The 26,636-nt window shown below is 32.4% G+C and overlaps 5 protein-coding genes across 5 annotated transcripts; 1 reads left to right on the forward strand and 4 right to left on the reverse strand.

Annotated features, from left to right (window-relative positions):
* Nucleotides 1-601: 601 nt before the first annotated feature.
* LOC105796600 (probable glutathione S-transferase) lies at nucleotides 602-1,861 on the reverse strand. The gene is made up of 2 exons (XM_012626347.2): nucleotides 1,397-1,861; nucleotides 602-1,077 (listed from the first exon to the last, which is right to left on the reverse strand). The coding sequence occupies exons 1-2, from the start codon at nucleotides 1,703-1,705 to the stop codon at nucleotides 757-759; spliced, it is 630 nt and encodes a 209-aa protein (XP_012481801.1). The 5' UTR covers nucleotides 1,706-1,861; the 3' UTR covers nucleotides 602-756.
* A 6,197-nt stretch (nucleotides 1,862-8,058) lies between these two features.
* LOC105796607 (non-specific lipid-transfer protein 1) lies at nucleotides 8,059-8,855 on the reverse strand. Its single transcript, XM_012626354.2, has 2 exons — nucleotides 8,440-8,855; nucleotides 8,059-8,318 (listed from the first exon to the last, which is right to left on the reverse strand). The coding sequence occupies exons 1-2, from the start codon at nucleotides 8,772-8,774 to the stop codon at nucleotides 8,309-8,311; spliced, it is 345 nt and encodes a 114-aa protein (XP_012481808.1). The 5' UTR covers nucleotides 8,775-8,855; the 3' UTR covers nucleotides 8,059-8,308.
* Nucleotides 8,856-12,815: 3,960 nt separating this feature from the next.
* On the reverse strand, nucleotides 12,816-15,374 carry LOC105796609 (PHD finger protein ING1). The gene is made up of 7 exons (XM_012626355.2): nucleotides 15,220-15,374; nucleotides 15,002-15,073; nucleotides 14,616-14,803; nucleotides 13,846-13,909; nucleotides 13,630-13,726; nucleotides 13,289-13,448; nucleotides 12,816-13,187 (listed from the first exon to the last, which is right to left on the reverse strand). Exons 1-7 carry the CDS (start codon nucleotides 15,248-15,250, stop codon nucleotides 13,077-13,079), a joined length of 723 nt encoding a protein of 240 aa, XP_012481809.1. The 5' UTR covers nucleotides 15,251-15,374; the 3' UTR covers nucleotides 12,816-13,076.
* A 2,134-nt stretch (nucleotides 15,375-17,508) lies between these two features.
* LOC105796610 (beta-glucuronosyltransferase GlcAT14A) lies at nucleotides 17,509-21,043 on the forward strand. The gene is made up of 4 exons (XM_012626356.2): nucleotides 17,509-18,241; nucleotides 18,351-18,426; nucleotides 18,686-18,801; nucleotides 20,236-21,043. Exons 1-4 carry the CDS (start codon nucleotides 17,644-17,646, stop codon nucleotides 20,748-20,750), a joined length of 1,305 nt encoding a protein of 434 aa, XP_012481810.1. The 5' UTR covers nucleotides 17,509-17,643; the 3' UTR covers nucleotides 20,751-21,043.
* A 248-nt stretch (nucleotides 21,044-21,291) lies between these two features.
* LOC105796611 (protein PAM71-homolog, chloroplastic) lies at nucleotides 21,292-25,297 on the reverse strand. Its single transcript, XM_012626357.2, has 10 exons — nucleotides 24,986-25,297; nucleotides 23,958-24,114; nucleotides 23,561-23,744; nucleotides 23,136-23,183; nucleotides 22,906-23,002; nucleotides 22,176-22,339; nucleotides 22,035-22,100; nucleotides 21,883-21,933; nucleotides 21,680-21,784; nucleotides 21,292-21,586 (listed from the first exon to the last, which is right to left on the reverse strand). The coding sequence occupies exons 1-10, from the start codon at nucleotides 25,107-25,109 to the stop codon at nucleotides 21,521-21,523; spliced, it is 1,062 nt and encodes a 353-aa protein (XP_012481811.1). The 5' UTR covers nucleotides 25,110-25,297; the 3' UTR covers nucleotides 21,292-21,520.
* Between the last annotated feature and the right edge of the window lie 1,339 nt (nucleotides 25,298-26,636).

Here is a 26,636-nt window from a genome sequence, read left to right on the forward strand (position 1 = left end):
CAACTATAAAATATAAAATATAAAATATCAATCATATAAAAAGTTATGGTAGGTGTAAAACCACTTACGTTTTACACGTGGAAGTGGATCTCTCCGTTTTCAATAATGAACGCATATTTAGTAACCATTTTTCTATAATAGAAACATGAGAAATAATATTTTTTAATAAAATTACATTTATATAGATTTGAACTAGAGTGTCTGATTTAATATTTGAAAAATTATTTAAAAATATTTTGTGTTGATATGTGTTTGGATGAGAGCTGATTCATTTAAATTTAAAACAATTATTTTTACAAAGTAATTTTAGTGAAAACAAACTTTGTTTTCTAATTTTTCATATTTTCATTTTTATTTTCCAAAATTCATTTTTAAAATTTCAACCAATCACATTTCTTTAATTTTTTTCATTTTCCTAGAAAACAAAAATGAAAATGGTCTTTACTTCTTGAAACAAGAAGGAACCCAATCCTTTTAGGATTTGGTGCTACCTCTCCGAATAACATCCTTTCAAAAACTTAAGCAATTGAACTAATTATTTTTTCTGCCGATTGAGTCTTACCTCCGATTGGCATTGGTATTGTTGCCAGTGTAAGAGAACTTAGATTCAAGTATGCTGAAGCGCATTATCATCCTATTTAAGGGTTAGGAAAGGACTATGAGTAGTTCTAAATATTGTATCAAAAAGAACAGATAATACCCAAGCTTACTATTATTCAAGGGGGCTCTTTTGGTTTTGAATTCTCCTTGGAATCATTAATGAGTTGCTGGTGATATTTCCCTTTGACGCCTTAAGTAAGCAAGCATGGCATCAAGGTCAGGGAGATCTTCTTTGATGACACGAACTTGCTTGAAATTTTTGAGCCATACATGCAAACGATGGAGCTTATGAGCTTCAAGCAGTTTCTCCCCTCCCAACCAATGACCAAGTCCCAACACTATATCCAACATGCTAATGTTGTCCCCTCCAAAGAATTTCTTGTCTCCAAGTGCTTTTTCTTCTATAATTTTCAGCATCTCCAAGCTATTTTGGTCTGCTTTGTGTTGCCCTTCACCAACCATCCACATTGATGGACCCTGTAAAGATCTCCCAAGGAAATGGAAAACGTTTTCCAAGTTAGAAAAAAAGGCTTTGTATAAATCCTTTTGTACAAAAATGGCTTATAAATCATTTCATCAATAATTTAAAGTTTTAAATTAGAGAGAAAATTGTACTCTTAGAGAGAAAATTTGTATAAAACATAAAATAAACATGAAAAATATTTTGATTTTAAAAAAAAATGACAACCTACTTGCAAATAGACCTGTTCATGGGTTGAATCGGGCCCTGACAAAATTTTAAGTCTATTCCATATGAAAATTTTACAAAAACAATTATAAAAAAAAAATTACGTACCTTATCTTCAGCGTACTTTATCCAAAACCGAAGCATGGCTCTCTCATAAGGATCAGTTGGCAGCAAAGGATTATGCGGCCATATCTCTTCAATGTATTCAATAATAACCATTGACTCGCAAATGGGTTTCCCACCATGAAAGAAAACTGGTACCTTCTTGTGAATGGGATTATATTGAAGAAGCAAAGCACTCTTGTTGCAGAGATCTTCTTCTATATAGTCGAAGGCTATGCCTTTCAATTTCAGTGCCCATTTGATTCTGTAAGTGTAAGGGCTTACCCATGTTCCAACCAGCTTTACTTCACCCATGTTTGAGGTTCGAGCACTGAGATCTATGCAGTTTTGTTTTTGAAAGCTTGGACCAATAACTTGAAAGGGGAAAGAGTATAATTGAAAATTGGGTTCATTGATAGCTCCTGTGGAATAAAGTTGACAATGAAGTCAAACTGGGTGGCTGAACCAATCTTTGATGGATAGATGTATTGGGTGGATGTAGGGATTTTGAAATAAAAATAAGAAATGAAACTATTAAAATAGTTACTTTTGTTTGTCTCATGTTACATATTAGTTATTTATGTTTGAAATGTTATATTTTAGTCACTTATATTATCGTATTGTAATATTTTAATCACTGAATCATTAATTGCCGTTAACGGTGTAACGGTAAGCTGACGTGATACGTTAAATCATCATTTCAAACAAAAATTTTAGGTTAATTTATCCAATCGATCTCTATATTTTTTATTTTGAGTAATTTTTTTTCTTTTATGTTCTTTTTAACTTTCCTTTTTTACTCACCAAATAAGTCTAAAAGAGCTTACTCTCTATTAAGAGTCCGATTCAGTTTGATTTCAAATTTAATCAAAATCTAATATGATTATTGAACATCAAAATGTTTCTTTTTAAGTTTTAGTAATACATAAAAGATAAATATAATAAAATATTTAGAATTTAGAATAATTATGGGTAAATTTTCCTATTAAGTCGTTCTTATTTTACTCACCCAATTTTTTTAGTAATCTGGTCACTACCGTTAACCAAATTGGTCAAATTAGTCACTCATTTGTTAAGTTTAATGGAATTGTTTTCCTTTTTTATTTCTTCTTCTTTAATTTTTCTTTCTTTCTTTCTTATTTTTTTCAATCTTCTCCCTCCTAACCTTAGAAACCCTAGCCATCGATTCCCTTAAAAATGTTGTCACTTTCTTCGTTCAACCACTGTCGATGAGCGTTGTTCTGTAAATGAACGATGACAAGGAATGCTTCTTTCTCCCTATTTTCCTTCTCATTCCTTCTCTTTACCCATAGCCATCACTTCTCACTGTCGCTACTACGATTGTTCGAAGTCAGACTGTTGAGTCAAAACCACCAAAGTAAAGCACAAAGCATCCACTTCAAATCTATAGGATCAAATTTCTAAAAAAACCCTAAAAACTTACGAGGTTACTTCCAAAACTTTAGAATTTTTGTGCTTTGATCTCCTAATTCTTCCATTAACATGGCTTGATTTTTAGATGTCTTTTTACTTTGAGCTTGCTGGCAGTGGTTTGATAGAAGCAATGACAACATCTTTAATGATGGTGGTGGTTAGGGTTCCAAGGTTAGAAGGAAGAAAATGAAAAAAAAAGGAGAGGAGAGAGAAAATAATTGAAAAAAAGGAGAATTAAAAAAAAACAAAAACTTGATTTAATAGTTGAGCTACCAATTTGGTCAATTTCTTTAACGAAAGTGACCAAATTAACCAAAAATATTTTAAGTGATCAAAATAAGAACGATCTAATTTTAGATTGATTAGTGAGGTAGTTTACCCTATAATTATTGATACATTAACGATAAATTCTACTGTATTTAATTTATTGAATGCTAATGATGTTTTTTCAATATATAGCGGCGAAGCCAAATACACTGCGAAAACCCTCGTCGAAAAATATGGCGATGCTTTTCTTTAAGAAATGCCTCTAATGTTGAGAAGTTTTTTTCTTCTTTAAAATCGTAGCATTCTCTAGTAGGGATGGCAATGGAGTGGGGCAGGAGTGAATATTGCTAAATCCACCATCGGCCCATAATTGGAATGCTTTGCTCCTGTAGTACCACGAAAATTTCTACAGTAAGGAAAGTAAGATAATATCTCTGATATAGTAAAATAAGGAAATAAAGTGATAAAAAGGTAATTTTGAGTTATGTCAACATTGGGAAGTATATTATGACATATTAATTCAAGAAAGGATTAAATCGCAAAAGTGAGAAAAGTTTTGTTGCCCAAGAGTAAATATTCAAAATTTAAGGGGTTAAAGTGTAAATATGAAAAAGATGAAGGACCAAAGGTGTAAATATTTTAAGGGTGGAATAATCTAGAAACTAAGGAAAATGGATGAATTAGGACCAAATTGAATAGGTGAAAAATTATGAGGGACTAAATTGCAATTTACCAAATTGAGTAATGACTCAAGGATGGAATTTTAAAAGATCATAAAGGGAAAAATGGTCATTTAATAAGAGAGAGAAATCTAGAAGATAATGATGATGTTGGAGATATTTTAGATTAATTAAATAAATAAATATAAGTTTAATTTGATTTTTAAATGATATTTTATTATTTTATTATTTAGTATATATATGTGGAAAGAAAGATGAAAAGCTACCATCCCACCATTTTTCCATGCATTAACGTGAGAAGAAGAGAGAAAGAAAGAAAGTTTTGCTTTCTTTACAATTTGGTCCTTCCACCAAAAATTTATCATTTTCACCTAGAAATCAAAAGAATTTCCTTAGCCATCAAGAGAGAAAAATAACAAGAAGACTATGGGGAGCTAGAATATCAAGTTAGATTCAAGTAATAGAAGCCGAAGGAGAGAGAAAATCGAGTTAAAGGTTGAAACCAATAGGACAAGGTAAGAACCTTGAGATTTTAATATATTTTTAAGTTTGATATTATTGAAAAAGCATGGAAAAGATGTTATAGTAGAGTTTTCTTATATAAAGTCTTATGTTCTTGATATATTAGTGAAGAGAAATAAGTGAAAGTGATGGGAAATATTATAGAGAAAGGGAATAAGGAAGTTATAAACTTAGAAATCAACATCTTGCACTAAAATAGTTTTGGACAACAGCAGTAGGTTAACTTTGAAAAATCACCATAAATTTTGGAAATTTAATTAGAGGATGAATAAAACATAAAATTAAATCTTATTGAGTATAGTTTCTCATAGAAGAAACGGCGTAAGTAATAGAATTGTAAATCATGAGATATAATAAATTTTGTGAGATAAGGTCAGAATGAATTCAGGTTCCCTGTTTTGACTTTGGAAAATCATAAAAATTTAATAAAAATAATTATAGGCTTAAATTTATATGTTTAAATTCCTTAATGAGTCTATTTTCAATAGAAACAAATTATAACATCATCCAAATTCTGTAAAAGAGATAATTAATTTTTAGTGAAGAGGGATCGGAACTGTCAAACAGTGAAATAGAGGAAATTTTAAAGAATAAAATGTACTTATTGGCTAAACAAAAATTCTAAAAATTTTATGGTAACAAGATATGTGAGTCTAGTTTTAGAGAAAATTTTAGGATCTCAATTCTGAGTTCTATAGCTTAAGATATAATTAATTTAGTGACTATGACTCAAGTGAACAGCTTGTTATGAGTAAACAAGTAAATAGTGATATTATGTATATATCAAGGATGTGGAATGGAGTGGAGGAGGAGGAAAATATATGTGAATATTCAGCTAATATAATTTTATTTTAAAATAGCTAATTTACATGTTTTAGATTCGGGACTAAATTGAATAAAAGTGAAATTTTAAGGGTAATTTTGTAAAATGTCAAAAATAAACAAATTGCATGAAATGAATTGTTTTATTATAAATTGAATGAAATATTAATTTAGATCAAGATTGGGTGGAAATTCGAGGAAAATGGAAAATTACCAAAATGTCCTTAAATTTTGGTATTTCTGCAATTTAGCCTGGTAAGTTCGTGTAACTTGAATTATATTCTTAAATGCTTGAAATGTTTGTTATTGATTTGAATATGATTTGGATGTTTATTGTATGATAATTGATGAAGTACTGATATTCTTGATGAAAAGAGAAAATAAATCCCGGTTGAATGAAAGGAAAATTCGATGGATCTCTGAAAAGGAATTGACGGTAAAAAGGATCTAGCCCGAATGAGTGATCCTATCTTGATATAGCCCTCCCGAAGAATATGTGGAAAATGGATTTAGCCCGGACGGGTAATCCGAATTAGGGTCTGAATTTAGCTTGGACTAGTAATTCAAATCCAAGCTCATTAGAGTAATTGTCATTGCAGGGGATTTAGCCTGGGCTGGTAATCCCGCTGTAAGGATGAGGTTCGCGGGAGTGTGCTCTCTGAAATGGAAATGTGCGCACATGAATATGAATTGACGGACCCAGATTTGTACACTAAAAGTGTACCTCTGAAAATCCATCGAATTTCTGAGAAATTCAACGGGATAAATATGGAAAATAATAAGGGTAATAGAAAACATGGAATTGAATTATTATTGGAAATATATTATTGAATTTAATACCCAGTTTGGATTGAACGCGGGATTGAGTACAATCGTTCTGTGCCAATGGATAAATTGACGGATAAGACCATAACTGGGTTATGGCATTACAAATGTAAAGGATATTGACGGCAAATTACCCAAGTAAACCGAGGTTCAGCATTTGTTGCGGACTTTCGTGTTTACTATCTATTTAGCTCTCATGAGCTTAAGTTCAGCCTTCGGGCTTCTGAAAACGATATACTCATATTTGTAAGTCGTTCTTCGATACAGAAAGAAACGGTAAAATAATTATGTGGTTGAATTGAAAGATTTATAGATTATTATTGGTATTGATCTAAAATAAATGTAACCATTGATATTTAAATGATATAACGGGTAAAGTTCTGAAGTGAGATAACATGAGTTTGAAATGAACTATTACCGGTATGTACGCGAAATTCATGAAAATGATGGTACATGAAATATCGAAATAATAAAATGAATGATATATATCCATGAAAAAAACGATAAGAGAATGATATGTATCATGACATGTAAATGTATGATTATCTTTAATATGTTGATACAAGAAAATTATGCATGATGAGTTTATATGTAATGTGTGCAAGTACAATAACCAGTGTTGTTGCTTGATGCTTAGGCAAGTGCCAAGCTATTGGTTGAATAGTAATATGGTTATTTAATGGAAGCGTTGGATTGATAAGTATTTGAAGGAAAATATGCTAGTGTTCATGAAAAAGTGGTATGGTTTAAATTATACAATTTCTTATGAAATGACTTATCATGTGATCAATTCAGAAAAGGCTTTAGTTAAATGCACTAGCTTGTGACTATGATTGAATGATATGTTTCTGACTTGTGTGTCACGCATATGGAATAAGTGTGGAAAGTAAAGAAATGAAAATGAAAATAAAGAAATTATGAAGAGTTAAAGTTATATAAAGTCCTACTAAGCTTGGGATAATATGTGATATTGTGAATTTATTCACCTTGTGAATTGATGAATATAGCTTCATGAGTACTATGGTATTAATATTGGATTATTCTTGATATGTATAGATTTCATATTTTAAATGAACTAATATGATTAAAGACTACACGAGCTTATACTAAGCATCCATTGCTTACGTATTTTTTTTATTTACCCTACAGATTATTGAAAGCTCAATTGGGTTGGAAGCTTGTCAGAGATATATCACACTATCCATTGGTTCTATCGGTAATTTTGGATGATTTGATTCTGGTTATAATGGCATGTATAAGTTAATTTTGGCCAACGTTGGCTCATTAATGTTTTAATTTTGATTGGTTTCAAATATGAATGCTAGATGAAATGAAACGTCTGAAAATCAATCTGTAAATTTCGGTAATGCTCTGTAGCCCTATTCTGGCGACGAATTCGGGTTAGGGGTGTTAGAGCTCCACTATAATTGTATAATATTGAAAACCATTATTACCTCCATGGATGTCGAATACATCTAGCCCCACCTCGCTTCACTTTAATTTAATTTAATTTTTAGTATTTATCTTTATATTTTCAATCTTTTTAAAATAAAAAAAAAATGTAAAGATAATTCTTCAAAAAAATATTTAAATATAAAATATATAGTGTTTTTTCTATATTTCATTACTTTTTACCCTTGTAATAGTTTATATATACCTCATTCCTTTTATCGAGCTTTAATGAGTTCTAATATGCAACGTCAAGTAGTTCCGCTTTCTCGTTCTGAGAAATGCATTATTGGAATTGGGATGGAATGCCAAGTGGCTCTAGATTCAGGAGTTCTCGCTATAGCCAATTACGAGGGAAGGATCATTTCTATCAATACTGAAATACTTGTATGCATCAAAATGCCTAAACTTGGCGGGGTAAATGCATTAAAAAGGTTAAATGATAATTTCATATAGTTGAGTGAGTCAGAGTGGATAAACAATTATCATAACTGACCTATACTCACGTGGTATCTACTTTTCAGAAAAAAATCGGTGATTTTTGGATTCATCAAATGTGTTGGAATTGTTTCAAAGTTTAAATAAATTTCCATAAATTCTTAGACTTCCCTTTATCAATTTACATTAAATTTAATAGGCTAGTCAATATTAAAACATATTACTCTGATCTGACAAAGCATAAACTTCCTTTCATTAAAACATTAAAATAGCCAATACATAGAGGATATAAAATAAGAGCCAACATGCAGGGACCAAAACATTAAACAAAATAAACAAAGCCTCACTACACTAAAGTGGAGACTAATTTTGGATTTTGAAAATTCCATCCAAAATCCTTATTCATTCTTCTTCTTCTTCTTCTTTTTAATCATATATTATATCTCCTGCAAGCTGCTGCAAAACCCTCTCTTCATCCATCTCACTTCACACTGTAACATATTTCAAAAACAAAAAAAGGATAATATTAGCACTGATAGTATCTTAGAGGGATTAAAACTGAAATAAACCAATAAATAAAAGGTAAAAGGAAAGGGATGTAAGTTTATTAACTTTTTGCAGTTAGTGGAAGTGCTGATCTTGTAAGGGATGTTGACACTACATTTGGCCGGGAGGGTCTCAGCCAAGTTGCCTTTAATTTTGACAGCCTTAGCGGCAGTTTGCAAGCACCCACACACGGTTTGGCGGTCAGGGGTGGTTCGAGCCATCATGTTCAGGGACCGGATCCCGTCGCAGCAAGCCTTCGGCACGTTCCCTCCGTTCTGCAAGTATGATAAGCAACCGGCCACTTTGCTTGTCACATCGCCGCATGTTATGGCGGTTGTGGCAATGGGCTCAACCACCAACATGCACAACACTAGAGCACAAACTAGCTTAAGAGCAGCCATGGGGTTTTCAATAGAAGAGACAATGAAGCTTTTTTGGGTCACTGGAGAAGTGTTTTGAAAGGTGATGAGTTTCAATGGCGAAAGGCTTGGGGGGTTTATATAGATGGAGAGTTGGAACGATAGAGCTTAATAGGTGAAATTGCGGTTTTGGTCCTTCTAATACGTTAAATTTTGGATTTAAGCCCTTACAATTTTTTTTATAACTAAGGCATCCTCTATGTCCGTTTTATAGTCCATAGAGCCTAATTCTTTCAGGGTTCATGGGTACCCCTCCCAACAATATTGTCTCCAGTGGTGAATTTTGGTATTAAGTTTTGGGGGCTAACTAGATGTTTTTAAAACTTTGAGGGTTTTAGTGAGAATTTTCAAAAATTTTGATAAGTCTAATTGAAATTTTTAAATATTTTCAAAAGTTAAATAATAAATTTAAAAAATTTTAGGGAGCCTAATTAAAATATTCAAAAAATTATAAGGGTAAATTAAAATTTTCAAAAATTTTGAGGGGCCGGGCCCTTTCTTTCCAAGGTTTGAACTCGAGTGTTCCTCTTGTGACTGTAATGCACCTTATTATTGCACTCAATAATTTGGTATAATTCAACTACTTTACTTTAATAATATCATTACTTAATCCAAAAATTAACATCATTAACTACTCTAACCAAAATGCAAACATGAATTTTTCTTAAAAACACCAATTCCGACAAGAAAAAAAAATCACTTAGACATAATTTAACCAAAATCGGTGTTTTTAAGAAAAATCTGCATTAGCATTGGAATAATTAATATTACTGACATTATAAAAGCAAAATTGTTAAATTATGCTAAATTATAGGGACTTTGAAATGGAACATAGTAAAGGGACCAAATAATAATTTGACCAACTTAATTAAATAGATGGTAGTTGGTAGTTGGGGTTTAATTGAAATTGAGTTATTGCATCAAACTTCTCTTATGGTTTCCATTCTCTGCATGCAGCTTCGATTACAGAGCTGACATATCATCTTCAATGCCCATTAATAGGACAGTAATGACAAATATCTTGTTTTCTTCTTCTTCTTATTTTTTAAAATACCCAAACAACCATACAAACCTTATATTGGAATGAGGGTTGTAATTTCGGTTTAAATTGATTGAGTCTAAGTTCGATTAGTATGGATATTTTTGTTAATATACAAGTAGATGTAGGTTTGAATATACTGAAGTGCATTATTCTCCTATTTATGGGTTGAGAAGAGGTTATAAGTAGTTCTAAGTATTGTATCAAGAAGAGTAAAGATAATCAGAACCTATAAAAGATTGTTCAAAAAAAAATTGCGGTTTAAATTAAGGTAGCTAATATTGTATTAATAGGTGTATGTGTATTATTTTAGATTTGTCGATGTTTTTAAATATTTTTCACATACACGTGTATATTTATATAATTTATTTTTAGCTCTTTTATAAATTATATATACGTTTAAAATTTTTCACATATATTTATAGATAATTTTAATTTCTTAATAAATTATATATTATTTTGATAAAATAAATTATACTATACATATACATGTAAATATATCTTAATTACATCCATATAAATATATTTATATATAAATATAAGTCTTAAAACTATTAAGTAGGTTCAATAATTTAATTTAATAAGTTTTAATTTTAAATGTAATTATAGAAAAATGAAAATGAGTAAGATTAAAAATTTTAAAAGTGAGTTTAAAATATCAAAATTTTGTACTAATCAATACAGGCCGATATGCACCGATACAAGTTGAAACACACAAAACAGGGGCGGCAGGGGCCCCGGTCTCCCCTAAAATGGAAAATTTTTCATTTAAGCGCTTTAAAATTTTTAAATTAATAAAGGTAAAATTGTACTTTGGCTCCCTAAAAATGATAAAAAATTAATTTAATCCTTTAAAAATTATAAAGATATAGGCTATTAAAATGATTAAATTACATTTTTACTATAATAAAAATTACAATTTAATTTCGACCTCCTAAAAAATGTTCTAGTTTCGCCCCTGACACCAAAAAGGGTTAAAACACACCGAAATGACCGAAACATATGAAATTTTGACCGGAACAAAACATAGAATATTTGATACCAGTTTAAGACTGAAAATACGATTGATATCGACTACCATGGTTCAAACTCTACACAAGGTATCAACGATTTTATTTTAAAAGATCGGATTTAAATTATAAATTTTTGAAAGTGTTAAAATATAATTTTAGTATTGTAGATGCATGGTTTAATTTGCAAGAAGATAGAGTTTATTTCTTCGATGCTTGGAAAGGGTCATAGATTTCAGAGCACCAATTCACTTCCCAAGATGTGATGGTAGTTTTTGTTTATATTATGCATCATCGCTCATCATACACAATTTTGTTGGAATCTTTTTATAGATGTCAAAATTACATTTTCACTTTTTTTTAAAAAATTTATAATTTAATCACAATTTTTAAAAAATTGATTTTGTTTTTAAATCTAAATTTAATCGAGATTCAATATTAATTTCGAATATAAAAAGAAAATAGTAAATATTCTTCCTGAAATAGCTTTGAGGAAGGGATACACCAAGGTGATAATTGAATCTAATAATAAAAGTATAGTGAATATACTAATAGATGATTCGTTAAAGTCATTATCAATAACTTTAGTTCGAAAAATAAAGGAGGAATGCATGCGCAATTAAATTATCAAATTTCAACATGTCTTCCATGAAATAAATAAAGTGGTCGATTGCATAGCTAAATATTGTTCTCGGAATAAATATGATGGCAAAATACTATTATTTATAAATAATATAAAATGATAAAAATATTCTCAAAATAATACAATTATTTGTAAATAATAATATTTTTATCTTTTCTCAAAATAACACCAAATATATACCAAATATAGTATATTAGTGTTCCTATTTTTGGACTCTTTTCTTTATGTAGAGCACAAAAGTCAACAAAATGGGAAAGGCAATGGAAAATGTGCAATGGCAGGCGTGTGGAGTGTGGACCCAAAACAGTGATGGGTGAAGTCCCATAGACTGAGCACCGACGCCGACGCTATTCATAGACGATGACACGTGTCGCAGTACTAAATTCTCCATTTATTTCGCCATTAATGTTCCGGTAAAATAATTTTAATCCCATTTAATTCGATATTATAAGATGAAATTCTTTCTCTTTCCATGAAATTTGGGTATAAATTTTGATAATTTTTATTTTTACAGTATTTTATAATATGTATATGTACTTATTTGTACACATTTTTAAGTGTTTTACTGGAGAAATTATTTTATGAATTTTCTCGTCATACCATTCATAGTCTATTTCTAATTATTTAATGACATTTTAGTAATTTTTTTCATGCCATTCATACATAATTTTGTAAACCCAAAACTTAAACCACAAACTCAAAACTTAAACCCGAACATTAAACCTTAAACTTTTAAATCTAGAACCCAAACCTTAAACCAGAATCCTAAACCCTCAAGGTTTAAGGTTTAGGATTTAGAGTTCAAGATTCTAAGTTTTGGATTCATGGTTCAGGTTTGATATTTAGGGTAAAAGAATTACAAAAATTATGTGTCAATAATATAAAAAATTGTTGAAATGTCATTAAATAATTAGAAAGAGACCATGTATAATGTGGTCGGAAGGGTCAATTAAATAATTTCTTGTTATAACATTATAACCAAAACATCAAGTAATTTTATATGAAATTTTAATAAATATATTTATTACATCATGTACTATAAATCTAGTTTTATTTAATTTCGTAAAAACATTATTTAATATTTCCATGCAGGTTGGGAGTAAGAAAATTTTTCTTTTCTTCAAGTTAGGTTTGAATATTAGAATTTTAAATAAAATTAAATTTAAAATGATGTTGAAACAATATTTATAAAAATTTATTTAAGCTCTACATATGATAATATTAAACACGATACGATTACACGACATAAACTTTACGAAAAAATAATTAAAACATGACAAAATTTAAAAAAAACATAAACATGATATGAATGTCTCAAAATCTACATAATATGAAACAAAATAAAATTAATTAGCAAAAAACATCTTACACTTAGAAATCTTCAATACAGATCAAAGCTCTAAACAAATTACAGTAATTCATTTACAGGCAAAATGCTTTTAAACAAAATGGTAGAAAAGCATCCTAGTAGCTAATATATATCATCAAACACAAGTTCCTAATGCAAGCAAACGTTACATTTTGCGGTAAGGCTACCCAAATACACTATCACAAGCTTCTCCATAAGGAAAAAAGATAATAAACATTCATAATTATCTGCCTTTACGACGATTTTTCACGGTCGCACAATCCGGACAATACCATTTCCCTTTCGGTTGTTCTTTCAGACCGACACAGCCAAAGTGGAACCACTCTATCTTGCACTGTTAAAAGGGGGAAAGAGAGAGTTTCCATCAGATCAAAATTAGGAAGTGAAATCGGAAATAGTATCGGAGAAAGATATGTAAGGGACTTAGTTACGTACATTGGGGTTATCACATGCTACCATCTCTCCGTAGCTAACTTGGTTGCACAAACAGTACGTTGGCTCGTTAGGATCCACCGGCAAGTCTAATTCCACACCGGTTGGATTTGCTGCTGATGCTGCCACTTCTGTTGCCGCAGCTGCTGTTGCTAGACGTGTTCTACAGAAATACGTAACTCCGATGATATCATGTATCTAGTAAAACATTTTGCATATAGATGTAATAGAAGGAAGTAACAGTCGAAATTAAAGGAGCATTCCTTGAAGCATGAATCCAAAATGGATGACCATTGAACAACATAAAAGGAAATCTAACGAGCTTATGTATAATAGGTGCATACTTTTTACGCCCTCCTCTTCCACTTTCACCAGACCTTCCGGATTTAGTGGTACCATCGGGAGTTTGAGTAGGCGAGGCAGTAGCAGTATTCTCTCTTTCTATTGAAAAAAAAAACATAATTAGAGTAAGGATTAAATATGCATTACGGAAGAGAGGCTTAAAGTAACAAAGGCTACGTTAAATAGGGGTGGGTGAAAGCAGAAAATTAACAACATACCACGCCGTAGCTCTTCACCAGACTTTTTCAAGTACTGATCAAGTTGTTGTATATGTGAATCCACCTGAAACATGATTACATCAAGCACGGAACAACTAATAAGGCTCGAACCTAGTTCCATCCAGCATTGAAATCTTAATATGCTTGGTGTCACAAATTTGACAACTCCAAACATATATGAACAACCTAAGATAATAACAAATACTTTCTTCATGAATAGGAGAACCATCCACCATGTTATTGATATGATTTTGCATTTGCAACTCTTAGATCACTAGTTCATAAAACAGAGTAGGAAGAGGAAACACCGAATCATGGATACTATCACCCTCAAAAACAAACTCATTCAGAAGATTATAGGTAAAAGTACCATGAAGGCCTTTGTATTAGTCAACTAGCATTTTGCCCCCTCTACTAAAAAAATGGGTAAAGTAGTCCTTGTACAATAGATCAAAGAGCAAATCGGTCATTTTTGTTAAAAATTTCATCCATTGTACTGTTAAAACTGACGTGGATGACGAAATAACCAGACAGTGACATGTGGTGTGCCACGTATACAATATGTTGATATATTGAGACCCGTTTTTAAAAGTAAAAATGGATAAAAATTTTAACAAAAGGACTAGTTTGCTATTTGATCTAAGGCACTAATTTACTGAGTAGAGGGGGCAAAATGCAATTACCTGTCTCAGTGATAGCCATAGCATATGAATCAGATAACAAAGTGCAGGGATCAAACATCAAAGTTCTAAGGGAAAAAGCCAACGCACCAAATCATATGCTTGAATTGCCAGGGCAACCTTTTCATCCGCAATCCTAACACTATGCTTTTGTTCATCAAGTGCTTCTTCGGAGAATCTGAGAAGCGAAGTATCAGGCGTAATGTTGCCGGCCCTCAAGCCTCGTTTCATATCCTCTATTTCTTGTTCACATCGTTGTTCATTTTGCCTAACAATTTCTGCTCATATTAATCAACAAAAAAGATAGTATTTTACAACCAAATGAAATAGGATTTCACTTCATTGCATTCATTGGCTTTAAATTCAATATCTCCAAAGTTATCTGTTCAAATTAGATAGTTAACATTAACAACTTGAATTTATAAAATTTTCAAATAAACCCCCAAAAAGATTAAAATTAGGGTTTAAAGGAATACCTTGCAAACTTTTGTCAAGATCACGCATCAAAGCATATTTTTTCTGAAGAATATTGGGCAATGCTTCCAAGTCTGTACAATTTCAATATGTCATAAATCATAGCGGAAAATCCTTAATTAGGGTTCCTTTTTTTCTTCTCAAATTTAGAATATAAAAGATGGGAATAAAATGCCAAAGAAATTAATTTAGAAAAAAATATTGACAAAAGAGAAATTACCTGCTTGAAATTCATCAATGAAGAAGGACATTTTAGGAATTTAGTTTTTTTTTTTTTTTTAATTTTTGCAATTGAATTTCGATGAGTAATTTTGCTGATACGTTCCCGCCACTGCTAAAACAAATGAACTAGAAGCCCTAAGAAAAGCTGAAATTGGGTTACTTTTATATGCCGAATGACGTATTTAGCCTTCCACCCTTCAGATAACTTGGAATGAACCTTGATTTACTATTTTGGTTAAATTCTGCCATTTGTCCCTGTACTTCAAAAAAGTTATGGATTTAGTCTCTGTACTATAATTTGGTCATTTTTAGTCCTTGTACTTTTAAATTTTTTTAAATTCCAGTCCTTACTAAACGATAACTGTTAAATTCATTATGTTAAACCCTGCTATTTCTAAAATTTGATGTGGCAAAAATATTATTATATGTGTAATGTCATGTCAACTTGTTATTTCCACATATTATTCATTAAAATATAGTTTATGGATTAATGACGGTCATTTGTGCCAAGATCAAAATTTTAAAATTTGAAATGCATAAGGTCTTAGAAAGATCCAATCGAAGAATATGAACTAAATTTACAACTGTCTGCATAGTTCAATACCAACAATTGAATCTAACCAAATAGATTTAATTGTTACTGTTTAGGTTGGGAATAAAATTTCAAAATTCATAAAGTATAGGGACTACAATTTACCAATTCAAAAAGTACATGGATTAAAAAGATCTACTAATTTGGAACAATGCATGCATGATGAGAAATCTTTGATAGATTCCAGTGAAAGTTGGCTCCCTGTGGGCACCTTAGATTGAGATGTATGTATTAAAAAGGGTTAGTATTTGGCATATAAATGTTTCTAGTTAAAAAGTTGAGATGGTTCTCTAGACATTCTCAAATGGGGCCACTGCCAATAGTAGGATGGTGGAGTTACGCTTAATTCATCAACTTCTATGTTGTAACTGAAAAGTACGAGTCCGCCATATCCCGATATCTTAGAATGAAATTGTTGATCACGTGGCCAAAATGCTACTACTGGATTCACAAGTTTACAATTATTTGAAGAATCTCCAATATCTGATCTCAATCATGCTGTTACACTTTTTTAGTTTTATGCTTAATGTTGTAGATAAGATAAATTTAAGTTCCTTATAAAGCAAGTAAAAGATCCCTTGACATAAAGTTTTATGGGGAGACCTTTCAATTCCTTTCATTTCTTGGTTAGCTATATAAGACAGGGCCCAACTAAAAGTAGGCTAATTTCTTAAGGTTATTAAGCGGAACATGTACGTTGATTATGCAATGTAAATGGTCGGTTTGATTAATACCTGAATCAAATTATTTAAAATGTAAAAATATTTAACAGTTAATCGAATCGAAGTTTTTTTAAATACATTAATTGAACCAAAATATTTTGGTTAATTCGGTCGATTAAACTAATTAGCCGAAATTTATATGTTTTTTTGTTTTGATTAAAATAAGTATAAAACATATAAAAATTACATTGCTAAGGTTCATTTTTTTAATAGTTTAAAAAATATTAAATGGTGGTGAAAATAACAAATAAGACATTAAAAACACTATATAAATCTTGAAAGTTAACAACCAAATAAAAAGTTAACAATTATATATAATATATATTATTTATTTCGGTTAATTGGTTAATTATGTTAAGTACATGATTTCAAACCGAATTAACCGATAACCGAAATTTCAAAAATTATTAATTGACCTTCGACCAAACTAAATTCGACCGTTGACCGATTAACCGGTAGATCGATTTGATCGATTAATTCGATTTTAACCGAACTATGAACATCCCCAGGACAGAAATAAAGCATTAGGTCGAACTCTTCTTTGGTGTTAAGGTAATAGCTATGAATAGTCATCAACCCCCTAAAAGGGTAGAAAAATGGGACCTATTATGAGACATACAATGCATTACAGGCATATGATCATTATACAATAAAACTTCTACCCCAAACATGCACAATAAAATTGTAGACAATCAAGTGAAATCCAATCCACGAAATATACGAATTCTTATCAGAAAATATGAAGTTGGGTGTGGTGAAAATCTTTGGCTCCTACAATCATGTGCTTTGACTTTTTTCAACAAATTGGGGTTGTTTTGCAATTTAGTTAGAAGAATTGTCAAAGTATGTGAATTTGTTGAGGGTATGGGGGGCAATTTGTTTGTAATAACTTATCCCCAAAAAATAGAAAAAAAAGAGTGAAATTACATTTTTACACCTTGCATTTAAATAATACTTAACCATGGTGAATGATGGACAGGCAGCCAAACAGGGTCTTATTACTTTATGGTAAAAAAAAAGACGCTCCATTAACCCAACAAAAATCGATTTCAAAAGAAAGCTGCCAAAACTCAAAACAGCTGCCGCCACCGCCACCGCCACCGTCACAATGCATAACAACCACCAACAAACGCCGCCCGCATCGGCGTATAATTCTAACGCCGCCGCGACAACCACCGCTTCAAAAGACAACTCTAAAGCTACCGTTTGTATAATCTTAGCCACCTCTTTTTTTTCCTTCCTCTTTATCATCGCCCTCCCTTCCACCAGCCCAATTCGACCCTTAACCATAATCCGACCCGATCCTGCTCTTTTCCCCAATCGACCCATTTCCCTAACCGAGATCCCTTCCGCACCCACCCCTCCTTCCATTGCTTACTTCATATCAGGATCCGCCGGTGATTCGGCTCGGATCCTCCGGGTACTCTTAGCTTCTTATCACCCGAGAAACCATTACCTTCTTCACCTTGATCTATCTGCTTCGCAGACCGAGCGTGACCGGTTGGCCATTACGATCCAAGCGATACCCATTTTTAAAGCCGCTCAAAACGTCGATGTTGTAGGGAAATCAGATTATGCTTACCCTAGAGGGCCATCGGCAATCTCTTCTACTCTTCACGGTGCCTCGATTTTGCTACGTTTAGCTTCGGATTGGAATTGGTTTATCTCCCTCAATGCCGGCGATTACCCGCTTGCTACTCAAGATGGTAATTTTAAAAATAATAATTTCTTTTTTTTGGGGGGGGGGCGGATTTTGAGTCTCTGGGTTTTGTCTTTTGATTGATCTTCTTTTCTGGGTTTTTGTTGATTTTGCAGATATTCTTCACATCTTGTCTTACTTGCCTAAAGATCTCAACTTTGTGAATCACACAAATTATATTGGCTGGAAAGAGTAAGTTAACTTCATTTCCACTTCTTTACTTTTGCTAAATGGACATTTAGATGCAAAATCAAATTAGTATCGTTGTTAGAATTGGTGTTTCACATCAGTCATTTGTTCTTTTTTAGTAATCAAATTATGATTTTGCCTTTAGAAAGCAACTTCATTGCATTTTAAGCAATTTCCTTTTGTGGTTATTAGATTGATGTGGTTTAAGGTGATGCATGTTGTCTAATATTTAATTTTATGTTTCGGGGTTTCATTTATTTAGGTCCAAGAAATTGAAACCGATAATTGTCGATACGGGGCTTTATCTTTTGGAAAAGGAAGAGATATTTTATGCTACTCAGAAGCGGGAATTGCCGACTGCTTTCAAGTTGTTTTCAGGTATGTGTTCCTATGTTTTTGGTTAATTCCTGCTCTTTATTCAAATAAGGGAGCCAATATGAAATGTATGTGTATTCTGAGCTTCTTAATTATTGGATTAGATGATTCCAATAAACAAAGATAGCATAGATTTAGAATGGTGGACCCTGCAATTGCTGAGTTGATTAAGAATGTGATTTGAATATATTGGTTTATATATTTGTGTGAGATCATAGATTTGCATAGTTTGTGTGAATGCAGTCGTCATTTTGCTATTTCTTGATGGAATTGGAGTCAGTGGGTGTATGGTGCTATACTGTATAGGTTCAAAGTCTTATATCACCTATTAGAGGTACTACGAGAATGTCGTTTGTGGAGCATGCAACTCAGTAGGACCAATCAGATTGAAACCAACTCTTACTTCTCTGCATCATCTTATAGTTATTCTTCTTATTATTGTCTTGGAGATGGGACGAACATCAATTCATTTAGTATAAGCTGGTGTTTTCGTTTTTCTTGCAAGTTTAGGAGTATAATTTGACAGAGCAAGTGCAATGAGCATGTGCGTTCAGAATATCAAGTTAAGCCATAGATAATACCTAGTAAGATAATGGTGGTTCCTCATGGTGTTAAGGATGCATGTAGGAATAGAATTTCATATGGAATGCATTAATTCAATCCATTTTCATAAAGGCCATATAGTTTAAAGAAACAGAGGGAGGAAGGAGAGATAGTCCAGTTTAGCATTGTCTGTGGTTTACATTTATTTCAAAGAACAGAGATTTTGTAGAAATAAAGCTGAATTTTTTTTTTTGAAGCCTTTATTTCTGAACATAGATATCCTCCTTGCCGATCTATAAAGTCCTGTCCAACCTTCTGCTTTGTGTAGTTGGTTGAAATTATTATGGACTGCTCAGATAATAATGCTAGCAACATTTTTGTTTTGTTGATTGTAAATACTCTTCTATTAAGTTAAATCGCAGTGAATACTCTTTTAATGTAGTGTGGCCTGAGCTAAATGCATAAAGTACGGCAGTTTTGTCAGTGTTCTGCAAAACTGTGAAGATGGATCCACTGGTGAATGGCCTTATGTGCTATTTACCCACTAACTCCATCATGCATGTTATGGATTGAAATCATTTCTCAATTATGCATGATTAAAGTTATAAATAAGTTCGTCGTGGGTCTCCTTTTTCTTTGGAGAATATCTCTATTGATGAAATGCTCATGTGGAACATTTCTATAAGGATCATTATTCTAGACAACTGCTACAACATAAAGTTCCTCATTTGGCCAAGAGTTACTTTTTCATGGCCAATTAGCTCCCTGAAGATTACTTACTTTCTTAATTATATACTGTTGCAGCCATGGGAGGTATTATAAGCCATTTGTTTTGCTGAGATTTTTTTTTCCAGCAAGTTGTGAAATAAAACTAGAGATCTGGTCTTTTTGCAGGTTCGTCGTTTACAATGTTAACTCGTAGTTTTGTTGAGTTCTGCATCCTTGGTACCGACAATCTTCCGAGGACTTTGCTAATGTATTTTACAAACACGCCTTATTCCTACTCCAATTATTTCCCTACTGTCCTTTGTAACTCTGACCAGTACAAGAAAACTGTGATAAACCATAACCTACAGCATGTAGCCTTCAACAAAACCTTTTCAACGAAGCCTCTCTCACTCAAGCCTGAAGAATTCGATGCTATGATTCAGAGTGGAGCTGCTTTTGCAACACATTTCCAGTTTGACAGTCCAGTACTCGACCGTATCGACCAAGAAATTTTGAAACGCAGCCCCGGAAAAGTTGTACCAGGTGGATGGTGCTTAGGTGATCCCGCCAATGACACATGTTCAGTTTGGGGAGATGCCAGTATCTTGAGACCTGGTCCAGGAGCAAAAAGGCTCAAAAAACGTATCGTCGACTTGCTTGCAGATGATAAGTATCGATCCATGCAATGTCGATATGAATGATGTAATGGATCAATCTACATGGAGATATATGAAATCGGGGAAACAAAGGTAACTGATGCTGATCACTCTTAAAATTTGGCCCTTACATTCTTTATAGGAGTACTAAAATTTTATCAAGCATCTAGTTGTACCATGATTGTTGTAAAGTAAAAATTATAATTCATTTGTTCTTGTACTCGACATTTTTCATCAGCTTTAGAATGTAGTTTCTATGGTTAACATGATGGGATTCTATTTCTATGCCCCATTCTTCGGAACTTTGAAAATTTTCAATGTTTACCACTCTTTTGATATCTTACTTCTAAGCTCTAACCAAGGCTTGTATAAGGGGGACGAGGAAGGGGATGATAGGGTTTGAATCGTGTGATTTAAGTGTTGTTATTATTTTAATTTTAAGTACCTAACTCGAGTTTGATTTTGGGTTTAATTGAGATAAAATCGAACACCAGAAATTTCGGACCGACAAAAACGTCAAGTCCATAGTTCATGTTATTGTTATTTTTCATTAAAAAACAAACAAACAAGTATTGAAGGAAGAAAATTGTAGCAAAAACATGTCAATCATATCTTCAATATTTAGCTAAAAGCTACAAAGAAATCATCTAAGTCCACATATAATTCCAAATACAATAAACCATTCTAAGAACTAACATGGCAGCCTCTTAATACCCCTAACTGCAACATTTTACCCTAATTGTTTTCTCAGCATTGTATCACAACATTTGCGCCGGAAATTAGCCCGACATTTGCTCTATGTTCTGTATAATCAATCAGAAAACTCCAAAAAATGTGGCAACTGCAAACACAAGAAAAAGCGCTCCGCCCACATAACCAACCTGATCGAACATACAGCAGTTCCATAGTAAGTCGAAATGCATGTACCTGAATATGTCGTATTACTATAACACGATAGAAGTTTCGGGTCTTACCAGTTTCTCAGAAATATAGTTGGCAAGAAATGCTCCTCCGAGAATTGCAATTGATGTTGCGAGTAGGTGTCCGGCAATGGCTCCACTTGCCACACCCCATGGTGACTGTAGAGACAAGGTAGCAAAGACCGTTGAACTATTCTGATTTAGAAATATATATATATATATATAGAAAATAAGAAACGAAGTTAGTGAAGTTGCACCTGTGCGGCGCCAAGCGCGATTGTTGCAAGCATTGAACGGTCTCCCCATTCCTAAAAGTTATAGTAAAGTTATAAATCGAGAGTTATCGAAAACAACCAAAAGTGCAGCCTTTTGTTTCGGAGAGAGAAAGTGAGGATAATGAGATGCTTACAGCGAAGAACACAAGGCTGAATGACTTCCAGACAATTTCGAGTGGATTCGAGAGTTGTTTTGATGCCTGAATACATTAAAAATAGAAGTTTCTATTAGCTTTTTCTTTTAATAAAATAAGACATGTGAAGCGGCCGATTACCTTTTCTTTCACGAGTTCCTCAGCTTCAGCAAACTCATCAAGTTCAGGGCCTCCCTCAGCACCTTTCTTTGCTGCCGTCGGTGGAAGGTCCCATGCATCTTTTATAGATTTTAAGCCAAAGAACACGAGAAGAGCTATTGCTGCATATTCTCCAAGCGGCAAGGCTGCACAATAAATGAAAAGCATTAATGTGCGCATCAGAAACTTTACAATAGATACATTCATTACGAAAAATATATAGATTCAAGGGTAAACAAACTTGATAATAAATCATGAATATCTTGGGCTGAAGGAAACAGTAGGGTTCTATGTTTCTCTAATTCCTCATTTTGTTTGATGTGCCCTTGTCCAGCACATATTCAAACATAGGTATAGGAATACAATCCTCCAAGGACTGCCCAAATACACGGACGAACTTAGTGTTCGAGACACATACCATAATCCAACACTCATGCTTAAGCCTAAGTAACGTAGGTGTAATGTGTTAGACAATTTAGCATAGAACTATTACATGCAAATGGCTGAACAGTTGGTTGAACTAAATCAAATTCAAATGAATGTTTATATCTATCAAAAGGCTATAAAGAAAGTCGGCACATATTGCAGTGTTAATACTACTACTATGTAGGAGCCAATATGCTCATAATCGCACTTCTTAAATCATCGAAAACAGCAATTCTCATTAGAAATTCTTGACGAGACAAGGGAGATGTGAGGAGTAGGAACTTACTGGTTTGGAATTGAGCAGGGACTGACTGAAAGATCCGTCCGATTATTACTGACAAGATTGTCATAAGAGAAAGAGCACCCATCGAGCCCAATAGAACCTTTCCAATGATTTAATAAATGTCAAGAAAATAGATTTAGTCCAAGAAAGAAAAAGCGTTCAGTAATACCATAAAACTGAAATTAATGAACGAATGAAGGCACGCATAGATAAGCATTTAGGAGAGAAAATACCAGTCCTTTCTCGTATTGCATTGCCAAGAGTGCAGCGATGAAAAACGTCTGGTCAAGAGATGAAAAACATAACTTAAATATCAAGAAAGGTTTCTAAAAGCACAATCAAAAGCATATGAAAAGAACAAAGATTTATATTCAAAAGTATATGTTCAAAAGAAGAGTCAGATCCATTCAATCAACATAAAAATGAAATGGAGTAATAGGCCTCGAAAAAGGACAGAGAGACAGGACAACAAATACTTATCTATAAAATAATCATAAGCCTTATTCAAACTTATTGGCTTTTGCAACATGAACTTTCCGCCTCAATCCATCATTAGTTAGGATCATTCTCGGAATGTTTCAAAACATAGGACCATAGCACTAATGAGCAGCGATTAACAGGTAAAAATACATGAAGTTATTTACGACAAATGCGTTACCTTGTCTCCGATTTCAGAAACAAAGATCAATGTGAAAGCAGCCGTGAAGCCTGATTTTGCTATTGCTGCTAAGAGTGATGCAGGTCCACCTTTTGCAAAGGCAATTAGTGACAATACTAAAGTACATCCCAATAGTACACCAGCAACGGAAAGAGGATAAGGAATTTGACTCGGAGGCTTCAAACTGCAAAAAAGCATAGTATTAGATGATATATAAGACATCAAACTAGAACCTCACTTCATCGTAAATTTATGAGCACTTCGGTGCATATATGTTGTTACGTGAAAAAAGCTATACATCTATTGAACCACGAGGAAGAACCACAATAGAACTATAGAGAAACCGAAATGCTGTTTGAGAAGTCCAAAACACTAGCATCTACCAGACATCACTTACGCTTCTGATGAACTGTCACTGCAGGGGCCCTTCACAATACTTTGGTCTTCTCTTTCATCCTTATCTTCATAGCCCCCGGATCCAATACCTACATTGGATGCTCGTGTTCTAAACGTGCTGCACGTTGAACTCAACCTTGATATTTTTCTACATTGTACTAGAAAAAAAAAGTTACTGAACAAGTTAACTAATGCTGCTGTGTCTAACAAAACCGAATTAGAATCAGTATCGTGTACGGACATAAATATGAAAGCACAAAGAGTAAAACAGTAGTAAAACAGAACAGAAATCAAAACTATGTAGAGCAAGCTGATAAACAGGACATGATTCGATTACCATAATATCAATCCAAAGAAACTGCTAAGAGCATTTCGATCCTTAAATCTAATCTTATAATCAAAACTCAAACTCTGGTAACATAAACTTCAAACAAAGGCATCCCGAGTTCAATGCAATAAAACAATAGCCTAAGAGAAGCGGTCGTAGATGTCGAGACTGAACCCCGGATTTGCAGACTTGTTGAGGTGACTGCTTAAACTAACTAATCTAAGCTCTGGGATCACCGGAAAACAATCTTTGGAGTGCTCACTTACTAAATAAATACAATACAGAGTTCCTTTCCAAAGTTTTTTTTCACAAATTCATAAAAATTTGGAAGATTATCATCGGTTGAAACTCGAATATAACCCGAATTCATCTCTCACCTTATCCTCAAAAACACAATCAGAGGCCACACAAAATCCCAGTCTATTTATGTATAACTTTAAAACTGGTTCATTTAACTCCCACTTAGCTCCAAAATTAAAACCTCAAAACACCAGCTAAATTCATACACTGGTTTCATCTAACAGTTAATTTCACTAATAATAAACACCCTTCCAAATCTCTTAAATAAAAACAAACCCTAAAATTCAACTTAATTCATAAAAATAAAGCCACCCAAAAAGATTCCATGAATCCCATCACAAAAAAAAAAGAGAGTAAAATTCACCAAAAAAAAAGGGAAGAAGATAGAGAGAAAAACTTACATGAAGGAGAAATGGGTAGTCTTGAAACACTATCAAAAGATGGAAATGAATCCGCAACAACCAATAAAGGAAGTTTCCTTCTTGAAATCACTGGGGGTCTATGATGGATAACCAATCTCTGCATTTTAAATAGTTAGAAAAAAAAAACTAAGTAAATTAAAGTATATATATATAATTTGCCTTTTACAAGTTCATTTCATCTCTTTGTTCTAATTCTAGAATACAATGAAGTAAAAGAAAGTGTCTTTTGGGGCCTTTTTTTTCTTTTTTTGAAGAATCTGGAGCGACGAGAGTTGATGATAGAGATTGAAAAAAAAAAAAAGAACAGTTGTTTTGCCTGGTTAGAAAGCTTTGGTTTTATGCCACGTGTGCTTTTGTGTTAGATAAAGGGTAAATGTCCCAGAAGGTCACTTTAAAATAGCGTTATTTTAATTTTGGTCAATTTAAAATAGCGTTATTTTTAATTTGGTCACTCTAATTTTTTTTTGTTAATTTAGTCACTCTAATTAAGATGATTATTTGAATCGGTCACTGTTGTTAAAAAATCCGTTAATTCACTAACGGATTATATTTTTTTAAATTTTGACAAAACTATGAATCTCTTTATAATGTATTTTAGTAAAACAATGAGCACAATTTTTTATTTTTAAAATTTTCAATTAGACATGTTTATTTTAGTGTTTCTTTTTTGAGAAAAATGAAATCAATATTTATTTTTAAACCAAACAGAACATAAGGGCTTTAGATCTATTATTTTTCTTATTGGTTAATTGCATTTGATGTCCTTAAAATATAGGTTAAAATTTTTAATTGATCCTTAAATTTCAAATTCTTCTTATTGAATGCTTAAACTAAAGTATCATTCCAATCAAGTCTTTCCATTAATTTTGCCCTCTCCCTTTGTATTCTTTTCAAAAAACATTTTAATATTTTTTCACTTAAAAAATAATACAAAATTATTTTAACACTAAAAAAAATTATAATTTAACCTTTTATCTTAGCTCCCAAAAGTTCTTGCTTCATGTTCGAGTATAGCCATAAACTTTTTAGTTAAATGTCGATTTGGATTTAAAATGACTCTTTTTCTAAACACATGTGAAGAATAAATTTAGAACATGTTTGTTAGGACCTTAGTTGTTTTTGTGTCCGAAGTTGTTCCACATGTTCGAACATTACTTTAAACTGTAAGTTTAATCATTATGTTCATTCCCATGTTTAAATAGTTGTCTAGACAGGTCTTTGGATAACAATATAGATGGACGTGCTTTCAAGACAACTAAGTACAATATAAAGTTAGCATTTTTTTTACTTTGATCTTCATGGTGTGTTACACAATCAACAAATGATCCTCAAGCCACGTTTTAGGTTATCATTAATGTTGCTGATCGAATTTGGGTAAAGAAAAGAAGAAAAGATCGAACTTGGAGACCAAACTTATCTGTTTTACTTGGAGGGACAATTATTGAAGATTGTTCAAGAGATAAATTCAACCATGAGTTTTACCTTATCAAAACTACTTGGAGAAGTTGACGATTTTTAGCCTATAAATAATCTACATTGTCGCACATCCTTGGTGTGCTTGTGGAGCTTTTGGTTGTTTGTTTGCTTATCTTTGCTTTGTGTTTTTATGTTCTTGTGTGAAGCTTTTATT

This window comes from Gossypium raimondii, chromosome 3, assembly GCF_025698545.1.
Source record: "Gossypium raimondii isolate GPD5lz chromosome 3, ASM2569854v1, whole genome shotgun sequence".
Taxonomy (NCBI): Eukaryota; Viridiplantae; Streptophyta; class Magnoliopsida; order Malvales; family Malvaceae; genus Gossypium; species Gossypium raimondii.